Here is an 11,642-nt window from a genome sequence, read left to right as displayed (position 1 = left end):
TGTACTGTCCTATTTTTAAAACATTAAAATAAACAGGATTAGCTAAAATATACATCAAAATGTTAACCAATAGGCTTAAATACCATTTGACTTCCTTGATTTGTGGAAAATGCCCCACATGTGGCATAAACAAGCTACAGCTATAAAAACAGAAGTGATTTCAAGCTTTACAAATTGTCTTTTGGTGCTATTTAAACAAATAATAAACTTTATTAATTTAGTGCCTTTTACTTGCAAAAATCTGGATCAATTAAACTTGAATATGGCGTATCACAAGGCTCTATCCTAGGACCAATACTTTTCTCAATGTGTTACCATTGGGGGCGTCATCTTCTAGCGCAAGATCACAAAAAGCCAATAAAACTGAAACCCTCTTGCAATATTTAGGGCTTGATCACAAGTCCATCATGGCCTCAAACTCATCAATTCTTTGTCGGGTGTTTCCTCTTCGGATCCTCCGGTACGACACAGTTTTATACTTTGACGACTTCTTCTTGTCGTCCGCTTCGTCTGCCTCGCCGTTCACCTTCTGGGAATCTTCACCTCCTTCCTTTTTGTCCCTTTTGTCCTCCTTCACTTCCATCTCAGGGCTTTCTGTGCTGGATGGGTTTGATGTCGGACTGAGCTTTTTGTTTCCTCCTCCGGCTGTTAACGATGACTCAGTTGCATCCATCAACGACACTTTCTCCTCCAACCTGCAAACTGATTATAGCAGAAAATATTATATGTGTTTTTTTAATTCATTAAAATATAATTTAAAGGTTAAAGCACGATAAGCAGGGATTAAATTGGCTCGGTGGAGCCTATTTTTCATCATCATTTGCTTTTGGCAATAGAGTGAGTGTCATCTTTGCGGAATTTTAATTAGATTTTAATGAATGAATTAACTCTCTGGCCTGAATCTCCACTGTGAGTAATTGTGTTCCAGCCAATCAGAGCAGCAGTTATGTAAGATCCTCTCTACACAGCAAACTCTCAGACAAAGTGAACAACTACCAGCAACAAATAACTTTAGGAGGAGATAAAACCAAGTGAAAGCAATGGGAAAATTATTTTTGCTCTCATGCATTTGACAATCTGATATATTGGAATGCCTTTTACAGACTTGATTTGCATTCATCTTGTACTTCTTAACAAAAAACAGATTCAAAAAGGACCTTTTCTTCAGATTATTTCAATGTATTTGAAACAACTCATCGTTTCTTATGAATTTAAGTTTTCCCATGTATTCAATGTGATTAGTTCATCAGTTTAAAGTTAGATCAACTTATATGTATCCAATTCAGATTAATTGACAATTTAGAATTATAGATTAAAGCTTTTTTTAAACTTGACTTTAAGAAACAATAAACATAAAAATGAATCCTTACATCCATTTGGCTAAACTCAATGTCCCCAGTTTGTCTAACATGAGAACAAGGAATAAACCTACTGAGCAAACTAGAAGTGAAGTAACATTTTAAAGCTCCCATATGCTTATGTGATTGAAGACAGAAACTGCCACAATTAAATAAATAAAGATTTTTTAGCAGAAATAATATGAAATATAAATGTATGCATTAGGAAATTGATAAAATATGACAAATTAAATTAAAATGTAAAATGAACAACTTTAATTTACACTGTAAAAAAAACCTGTTGTTTGTAAAAAAAAAAACACAGCTGTAGTTGCCAGAATTTTATGGTGCAACTTTTTCTAATATTACGGTAAAATGATATTAGCACTGTTGCTTTCCCGTTTAAGATTGTCATTTTATTCCATATTGTACAGTAAAAAATCTAAAAGTTTTTCCATCAAGAAACGTTGTTCTGCCATATAATTGACAAGAAAATACTTTATAAATGCCGCATAAATTAAAGATTTTACCATTAAATATTACAGTATATTTTTGTTAGAGATATGGTGTTTAGTACATTTAACAGTGAGAAAAAGTATTTTATACATTTACGGTGTTTCATTGTTACTGAAACTGAATTAACTCATTTATCATTTTACGGTCTTTTACTGTCGTGGTTAAGCAGTTTTTCACCGAAAATCTACAGACATTTTTTTACAGTGTAGTGTGTTTTTCCTCATTTATGGAAGCTATCAGTGTTTGTCTGCTCCAAAATCATAACAGTAACAGCAGGAGTTTAGATTACCTGTATGTAGCTCAAGTGGAATATCTGCAGTTTCCGCTCGATGTCCTGCAGCAGGAAATGATGTCAGCAATGACGTTTTGAGTTGCTCCTGTTCCTCCACAATCTGTATTTCCCCCGGTGTCAGATTGAGATGAGCAGCAGCAGACTCGTGGGACAGATCTGTGTCTGTCAGAGAAACTCCCTCCGTCTCTGTCTCTTTGTCGCTGCTCGCCGATGTGGGATAAATGTCCCAGACGCTTGGGCTTTGTTGTTCTATTGTGGGCACTCTGGGGGCTTCATTTCCAGTTCCTGCACCAGCATGACTCAGCATCTGAGCACACTCAGAGTCTGGGAGAGGGGATGGAGGGGATGGAGCTGATGGAGCTGATGGAGCTGATGGAGGGGATGGAAGGGATGCAGGGGATGAAGGGGATGCAGGCGATAGAGGGGATGGAGCTGATGCAGGGGATGGAGGGGATGGAATGGATGGAGGGGACGAAGGGGATGGAAGGGATGGAGGGGACATAGGGGATGGAGCTGATGGAGGGGATGGAAGGGATGGAGCTGATGCAGCTGATGGAGGGGATGGAAGGGATGCAGGGGATGAAGGGGATGCAGGCGATAGAGGGGATGGAGCTGATGCAGGGGATGGAGGGGATGGAATGGATGGAGGGGACGAAGGGGATGGAAGGGATGGAGGGGATATAGGGGATGAAGCTGATGCAGGGGATGGAGGGGATGCAGATGATGGAATGGATGGAGGGGACGAAGGGGATGCAGGCGATGGAGGGGATAGAGGGGATGGAGCTAATGCAGGCGATGGAAGGGATGGAGGGGATGGAGAGGATAGAGGGGATAGAGGGGATGGAGCTGATGCAGGGGATGGAGCTGATGCAGGGGATGGAGGGGATCCAGGGGATGAAATGGATGGAAGGGATGCAGGGGATGGAATGGATGGAGGGGACGAAGGGGATGCAGGCGATGGAGGGGATAGAGGGGATGGAGCTAATGCAGGCGATGGAGGGGATGGAGGGGATGGACCTGATGGAGTTGAGAGAGGGGATGGAGGGGATGGAGCTAATGCAGGCGATGGAGGGGATGGAGGGGATGGACCTGATGGTGTTGAGAGAGGGGATGGAGGGGATGGAAGGGATGGAAGGGATGCAGCAGATGGAGATGAAAGAGGGGATGGAGGGGATGGTTTTTGGGAATCAAACTGATTGAGCTGATTTGCAGGCTCCTCGTTAGGCTCCTCTTTGCTCTCTTTTTCTTCTTGTTTTTCTGCATTTTCTTCTCTGCCTCCAGAGGTCGCCGTTTCTCCTTCTTCCCCATCCTTCACCTCCTCTTCCACTTTTCTACCAACATATTGTTTCTCTACTTCTTTATCTACCTCCTCTTCCCCTTTATGCTCCATCTCTTCTTCTCCATCAATCTTTTGTTCCTCTTGTTTCTTTGCCTCAGTTTCTTTCTTTCTATCAACATTTTGTTGTTCTTTTTCCTTGATGTTTTCTTCTTGTCCACCAATGTTTTGTTCCTCTTTTTCTTCTAACAGTACTTTATTTTCCCCTTTTGCCTCCATATTTTCTTCTTCTCCATCAATCTGTTGTTCCTCTTGTTGTTCCTCTCGTTTCTTCACCCCTGTATCTTTATTTCCTTGCATCTCTTCTTCTTTTCCATTAACCTTTTGCATTTCTTCTTTTTTATCTCCCCCCTTTTCTCTTTTTTCCTCAAACTCTTTTTCTCTGTCAATCTGTTGTTCCTCTTGTTTCTTTACTTCCGTATATTTATATTCTTGAATATCTTCTTTTCTATCAACCTTTTGTTCTTCTTCTTTCTCTACCTCCTTTTCTACGTTGCCCTCCAGTTTTTCTTCTCTTGCATCAATCTGTTGTCCCTCTTGTGTCTTTGCCTGAATTTCTTCTTTTCTATCAACTCTTTGTTGTTCTGCTTTTTCTTTTCCATCCATCTCTTCTTCTTGTCCATCAATCTTTTGCTCCCTCCTTTCTCCATTTTCTACCTTTCTATTTATTACTTCTTCCTTTCTGTCAACATTTTGTTCTTCTTTTCCACCAATCTGTTCTTCTTGTTGTTTCCTCTCCTCAATGTCTTCATTTTCCTCCATCTCTTCTTTTCCATCCACCTTTTGTTTCTCTTCTTCTTTCTCTACCTCCTTTTCTCTTGTATCCTCCATCTCTTCCTCATTTTCAGCAGTCCCCCTGTTTTCTTCTTTCTTTGCGTCGTCTACCACTCCTCTCTCCTTCTCTTTCTCTCTTCGGTCCTCTTCACTTCCCTCCTCCATAACCTCCTTTTTTCCTTTTTCCTCCATCTCTCCATCCTCTGCCTCCATCTGTTCTCCGTCCTCGTCCTTACCGAGACACTTCTTCTGTTTTTCTTGTCCTCCATCCCTTCTTCCATTCTTTTCTTCCTTCTGCGCATTGAAGTCTTTCTCTCCATCTTTTCTGTCCTCCCTGTCTTGTTCTACTCTTTCTGCCTCCTTTTCTTTCTCTCCTCCATCTGTTACAGGCTTCATCTTTTCTTCCTCTCCCTCCTCATCCTCCACTACTTTGTTTATTTGTTCTCTCTCCTCCACTTCATCTCCATCCTGTCTTTCTCCTGCCTCCTCCTCCCTTTCTTCCTCTCCAGTCTTTTCCTCCCCTCCTTCCTCTTCTTTTGTTTTATTTTCAAACAGCTGTTCTTCTTCTCTGCCTCCTTTTTCTTCTTGCTTCTTAACTTTTTCCTCCCCTTCCTGGTCATCAGCCTCCTTTCCTTTCTCTGTCTTTTCTTCCTTTTCTTCTACCTCTCCTTTGTTTTTTGTGTCTCCTTCCATCTCTTCTTTACTCTCTTCCTCCTCCGCTACCTGTTTGCTCCGTTTCTCCTCCTCCTCTCTTACTTCCACCAACTTTTCTTTCTCTGTTTCAACATTTATGTCAGTTTGTTTCTCCTCTTCTTTTTCTTTTTCTCCTTTATGCAAACATTCATCCTCTTTCTCTTTGAACTCCATCCGTTTCTCTCCTCCTTCCTCTTCCACCTTCTCTTCTTTGTTTTTCTCCTCTTCATCTGATACAGGCTCTACCACCTCATCCTCCACTTTGTTTATTTCTTCTCTCTTCTCCACTTCATCTTCATCCTGTCTTTCGTCCCCTTCAACCTCGACCTTTGTTACTTCTTTCAAACTGTCTTCACCTTCGTCTGCCTCCTTCCTTTCTTCCTCTCCAGTCTTGTCTTCTCCTCCTCCCTCTTCTTCTGTCTTATTTTCAAGCTGTTCTTTTTCTCTTCCTTTTTTCTCTTCTTGCCTAGTGGCCTTTTCCTCCCCTTCCTCGTCCTCAGCCTCCTTTCCTTTCGCTGTCTTATCTTCCTCTTCTTCTTCCTCATCTTTGTTTTTGGTGTTTCCTTCCATCATTCCTTTACTCTCCTCCTCCTCCTCCACCTGTTTGATCCCTTCTTCCTCCACTTCTCTTGCTTCTGCCAGTTCATCTTTCTCTGTTTCAACATTTTTGTTGTTTTTTTCCTCCTCTTCTTCTTCTTTCTCTCCTTTATGCCAATCTTTGTCCTCCTTTTCCTCTTTGCACTTGACCTGTTGCTCTCTTTCTTCCTCTCCAGTCTTGTCCTCCCCTCCTTCCTCTTCTTTTGTCTTATTTTCAAACAGCTGTTCTTCTTCTCTGCCACCTTTTTCTTCTTGCTTCTTAACTTTTCCCTCCCCTTCCTGGTCCTCAGCCTCCTTTCCTTTCTCCCTCTTATCTTTCTTTTCTTCTACCACTCCTTTGTTTTTTGTGTCTCCTTCCATCTCTCCTTTACTCTCTTCCTCCTCCACCACCTGTTCGGTCCCTTCTTCTTCCTCTACTACCAGCTTTTCTCTCTCTGTTTCAACATTTTTGTCAGGTTGTTTCTCCTCTTCTTCTTCTTTTTCTCCTTCATGCAAATCTTCATCCTCCTTTTCCTCTTTGCTCTCGACCCCTTGCTCTCCTCCTTTCTCTCCCACCTCTTCTTCCTTCATCACTTCATTTCTTGGCATTTCTTCATCTTCGACCTTGTCAGCTGCGTCTTCAACACTTTGCTCCTCACCTGCTGCCGTCCCCTTAGTGTCGTCCTCCATATAGACATCGGACAGCATGGCGTCCTCCAGGGACAGAATATCTCCAAACAACCCGACTGCCTGAATGACCCGAGAAACGATGGAGTCCTCGTCCAGGTCCGGACCATCCAGTGGGTCTGCAGACATCCACCAGCTCGCCATGCTGCAGCAGAACTGCTCAAACAGAGTGAAAGGAATAAAGCTGCAAGTGTTCCACTAAGGTTCAAAACTCTTGTGCATGTTAAGAAAGGATTTGATTCATGCTGATTGGCAGCACACGTCGTTTCTCAATCCACAGTCTGGTGACCTGAAGGTCACGTTTTCAGCCTTGGGTCTGTAATACTTTAATCTGTCAGGTGTGATTTCTCTACTGGACCTCTCCACACACATTCTGAGAGGGAATTATTGAAATACTTACAAAACCTTTTTCCCACTTGCTTCGACAAGTGACAAACTTGACAAAAATACTGAAAAGATCTGAGGACTTTCTTCTCTTGCATCAATCTGTTGTTCCTCTTGTGTCTTTGCCTCAATTTTTTCTTTCTATCAACTCTTTGTTGTTCTGCTTTTTCTTTTCCATCCATCTCTTCTTCTTGTCCATCAATCTTTTGCTCCCCCTTTTCTCCATTTTCTACCTTTCCCTTTATTACTTCTTCCTTTCTGTCAACATTTTGTTCTTCTTTTCCACCAATCTGTTGTTCTTCTTGTTGTTTCCACTCCTCAATGTCTTCATTTTCCTATTATTATTTTTTTAAATATTATTTTTCAGCACAACCTCACCTAATATGACCAGATAATAATTGATTTATTATTCTAACTTACTGGATCAACATTTTGAACCAAAAAGAAAGAAAGAAAAAAACAACATAAATGTGATTGTGTATGATACTGTCATCCAACTCTGGTTTTTATTCTAGTGGGACTCTATTTTATTTGTGTCTTGTGTGTTAAGCGTAACAATTTTGGTAATTTTGTGTCTTTTTTATTCATTATGTATCTTTTTTTTTTTTTTTTGGGTAATTTTGTGTCTTTTTTTGGTAATTTTGTGTCTTTTTTAGTCATTTTGTGTCCTTTTGTGTCTTTTTTGGTAATTTTGTGTCTTTTTTATTCATTATGTATCTTTTGTTTTGTTTTTTTGGTCATTTTGTGTCTTTTTTTGGTCATTTTGTGTCTTTTTTAGTCCTTTAGTCCAACATAAAATGTGATTTTGAATCATCTTTTACTGTCAAAATACTATCATGCTCAATAAAGAAGTTTAAATGTTGCAAATATGAACAAAGGTTGCAAATATAACATATAAGAGGGTTACATCCAGTTCTATCATTTTATACTAAATATATTTGAGCTTGTCTCCAGTTTTACTTGGTATATCATCATCAAACTGAAACTGGCCTCATGGAGTTTACAGACAGAACTTTCGAGGTAAATTTACAGTAGGGCTCCACACTGCTTTGTTTTCTAGTCTGGATGTCATGAAGAAGGCATGATTTGGAGCTTTTGGTGACTCCAGAGGGTTACATACTGTATGTGAAAATGAAAGTAGTAACTCTCCACCCAACTCTCACAAATTTGGGTTAAAAATAACACAACTTTATACTTTCAAATTATGTGCAATGCATAGGCCAAAATCAAATTTTGTGTGTATATGATATGCACAGGGGTATTTCTAAAAATAGCAACCCAACTAGTTGCAGGACATTGTAAGGTTCACTTCAAAAAAGGCTGCAGTTTGGTTGAACTTAGGCTACAAAACCACTTCTCCTGGTTAGGGTTTGATAAAAGACAGTTTAAAAAGTAAATACATTTTGTAAATGCTTGAAGTGAAGTAGTTACACTGTAAAAAATGTCTGTAGATTTTACAGTGAAAAACTGCCAAACCATGACATTAAAACATAAAAATGTATAAATAGGTTAAGTCAGTTTCAGTAACAATGAAACACCGTAAATGTATATACTGTATCAGCCTAAACAGTATTTTTTGAAAAATACATTACTCCACTGTAAAATACACTGTAATATGTATTTAATGAAATATATATACAAGCCGCCACTGTAATTTTTGCATTTATCTTTTTTAAAAAAAATACTTTTTCTCACTGTTAAATGTACTAAACACCATTTTCTTGTCAATTATATGGCAAAATAGCATTTCTTTTGATGGAAAAAACTTATTTATACAGTACAAAAATTGAATTTAAAAAAATTGCAATCTTAAACGTGAAATCATGTCTTTTTACCGTAATATTAGAACAAGTTCTACCGTATTTATTACGGTAAAGTTCTGGCAACCACAGCTACCGTTTTTTTAACGTAAAAACAAAGTTTTTTTATTTTACAGTGTACGAAGACGACGTGACTACTGGAAGTGATATAGTTATGTAAAAACATAATGCAGAGAAGTTAAGTGGTGTTTGAATCACGGGTGTTTTAAATGGGACATGAACGCCATTCTTTTTATTTTACATTTTGTGTCAGACTTTTATTACTTTGTTTTGGTAATTCTGTGTCCTGTTTTGTCATTTTGTGTCTTTCTTGGTAATTTTACATCTTTTGTTGAAGATCAACATTCCCACTGTGGTTTATCCAGCGCTGGTATGTAAAGCTTCACTATAAGCTGTAATGAGTCTTACATGTATTAACATTATGTCACCATCTTTACTGCAGCACACTATGGAGGATGGAAGAAAAAGAATAAATGACAAGATAACTTAATTAATATGACAATAAACCTTCCAAAATTAATATGGAAATGAAATCAAAACATTAATGAATGGATTAAATGTGACATGAATGTATTTGCATTTTTATTGGCTTTTTTCTTTATCTATGTCTGCATTAATCCTCCTCTTAATTTATTTTCCAACACTTTTATTCATCTTTACATTGTTTTTTTAATTTTGATTATTTTCAAATGCATTTATTTATTATTTATTTATACATTTCTAAATGTATGTATGCATTTGTGTATATTTCTATTTATTAATTCATATTTTTTTTCCCTTGGCATTTTTCCCCGCTGTTTATTTCCCATAAAAAAAAAATATTTTTGTATTATTTATTTGCTTCACTGTGAATAATAACACACTTTTACCAGCTTCAGCCAGCATCTTCACAAGGTCTTTTGCTTTTGTTCTTGGGTTGATATGCACATTTTGGACCAAAGGACACAGAGCCCGTCTCCTTCCTGAGCGGTATGATGGCTGGACATTCCCATGGTGTTTATACTTGGGTATAATTATTTGAACTGATGAATGTTGCACCTTCAGGCATCTGGAAATTGCACCCAAGGATGAACCAGACTTGTGCAAGTCCACAATTCTCTTCCTGATATCTTGGTTGATTTCTTTTGACTTTCCCATGATGTTACACAAAGAAGCAGTGTGTTTCAGGTGTGCCTTAAAATACATTCACAGGTGTGTCTCGAATTAACTCAAATGTTGTCAATGAACCTATCAGAAGCTTCCAAAGACATGACAGCATCATCTGGGCTTTCCCAAATTGTTTCAAGGCATAATAATGTTAGTGTATGTAAACTTCTGACTTTGAAGAAAGTAATAAAAAAACTGTCTTAAAAAATCCTTCTCTCATTATTCTGGCATTTAGCAAATACAAATAATTTTGGTAATCCTAACGGACCTAAAACAGGAAAAGTGATTGTCTGATTTTATGTCAGACAGTGAGAAAAAAAGCATATGCATCTTTTTATATGTATGTGTATGTAAACTTCTGGTTTCAACTGTACATATATATATATATATACATATATACATACATATATATTTATATATATATATACATACATATATACATACATATAAACACATATATATACACATATATATAATATATATATATATATATATATAATTTTTGTATATTTTTTTTATATAATATATATATAAAGAATGTATTTAAAAAAATAATAAATTAAATTGAAAACCCTGTACTTTGTAGAAAAATAAATAAATGAATTAATTAATAGGAGAATAACTGATTAAATAATAAACATGGGAATAAATACAAAGGTACATCAAATATGAATTTATGTTACATTCTTACCAATTACTTAATGACTGTATCTATTTATTTAATATTATTTTTTAGTACATTCAATAGCATGTGAACATATTAACCAAGTACTTTATTTATATACTCATTTTATTAACACTTTTTATTCCAATTCATTAAACAAATATTTAAAATACTTATATTTAAGATAATTTGAATATTCATCTGAATCAGTCAGATTTTAGAATTATTATTCTGTAATTATTGACAGCACTCTCCCTGACGTCCTGTGGATGGTGCTATGACGTTTTATTTTAGCTACTGAGTTTTGAGCATTGACGTACAGCAGGCATTCATAAACTATCTTCTTTCATAGGAACATGTGTCATTTTATTCTCTAGAATTGCCCCTCTATGTTTGTTATACAACAAAATAAATATCTTGTTTGTGCAAAGGACAAATGAAACAAAACCTGAACTTACAAGTCTTTAAAGGTTCGATTGCATGAAAAAATATTGTGCAGTTAAATAAAATCGTTCAGCTCATTCTGTTATATAGATATAATGCAAAATTAATAAAATGTAATAGTTATATAATGAAATGTAACTGTAATGAATACATTACTCACCCATAAAGATATTTTACTTTTAAAGTCATTTGTGAAGTTGTTTATTTTCTTTATTATTAGGGCCTCGGGGCAATCGCAAAATTTTTTTTGCATTGAAATGAATGGGACGGCCGAAGAAAAATGAGCGAAAAAGATCAATAATTGGAGATTTTTAAACGTCTACTTCTCCGGCATAATTTCACCTAGAGGCTCCATTTAAACTTTAAACAGTAGACACTCAGTCTTGTGTATCGGTGTATTAATCCACATTTCGATAGGTCATATAGTTTTTTATCAATCCCTGTTCAATGACCATGATCATTTTTGGAGAAATTCTGAGATTATAATGGGTGTCTATTGCACGGAATGTTCGTGTCACAGTGTGTGACATCATCGCCAGAGTGTAAAGGGAGAGAATAAATTGTCAAAAAATACATTTGAAAACTGCGCTCCAGGCCGCAAATTCCACTCTACAGAAATAATTTGTACATAAAAACGTAGGAAAATTTGTCTTCTCCCTCACAATCCTCTGGTAAAGCTGTCAGAGTTATAGTTTGGGCGTAGGACACCCAGATGATCCACCAACATGCACCAACAGCCTCATTGGCTCCCATATTAAAAACGAAGATTTCTAAAAAAAGGAAGATGGAACAGATTTTTTAGATCGCTCTAACAAAGCTATTTTTTCATTTTTCTGAAAAACAAAACATATGTAGACGTTCAGGAAGAACTCAGGACGCTCAAAGTGAAGTCGGATCAATGATAGGTATTATGGTTTTGCCAAAAATGCTTTCTGTTCGAGGCCAGAAATTCCAGTCCGTCAGTCTCTGCTGT

At 37.2% G+C, this 11,642-nt stretch overlaps 1 protein-coding gene across 1 annotated transcript; it reads right to left on the bottom strand.

Moving 5' to 3' along the window:
- Nucleotides 1–2,462: 2,462 nt before the first annotated feature.
- LOC131962587 (protein enabled homolog) lies at nt 2,463–6,355 on the bottom strand. The gene is made up of 4 exons (XM_059327536.1): nt 6,067–6,355; nt 5,415–5,601; nt 2,646–4,163; nt 2,463–2,577 (listed from the first exon to the last, which is right to left on the bottom strand). The coding sequence occupies exons 1-4, from the start codon at nt 6,353–6,355 to the stop codon at nt 2,463–2,465; spliced, it is 2,109 nt and encodes a 702-aa protein (XP_059183519.1).
- Nucleotides 6,356–11,642: the final 5,287 nt, after the last annotated feature.

Source organism: Centropristis striata, chromosome 24 (assembly GCF_030273125.1).
Source record: "Centropristis striata isolate RG_2023a ecotype Rhode Island chromosome 24, C.striata_1.0, whole genome shotgun sequence".
Classification (NCBI taxonomy): Eukaryota; Metazoa; Chordata; class Actinopteri; order Perciformes; family Serranidae; genus Centropristis; species Centropristis striata.
The sequence above is the reverse complement of the archived record's forward strand: the minus strand, read 5'-3'. Positions and strand labels throughout refer to the sequence as shown.

What these genes read in the sequence shown, in the direction of transcription:
- LOC131962587 (XM_059327536.1), bottom strand. Translation starts at nt 6,355, where the DNA reads ATGGCGAGCTGGTGGATGTCTGCAGACCCACTGGATGGTCCGGACCTG. An exon ending in AGGAGAGCAAGGGGTCGAGA is followed by an intron (nt 5,602 to 6,066) that starts GCAAAGAGGAAA and finishes ATGTTGAAACAG; the next exon opens with AGAAAGATGAACTGGCAGAA. An exon ending in GGGGAGGAAAAGGCCACTAG is followed by an intron (nt 4,164 to 5,414) that starts GCAAGAAGAGAA and finishes AAATGTTGACAG; the next exon opens with AAAGGAAGAAGTAATAAATA.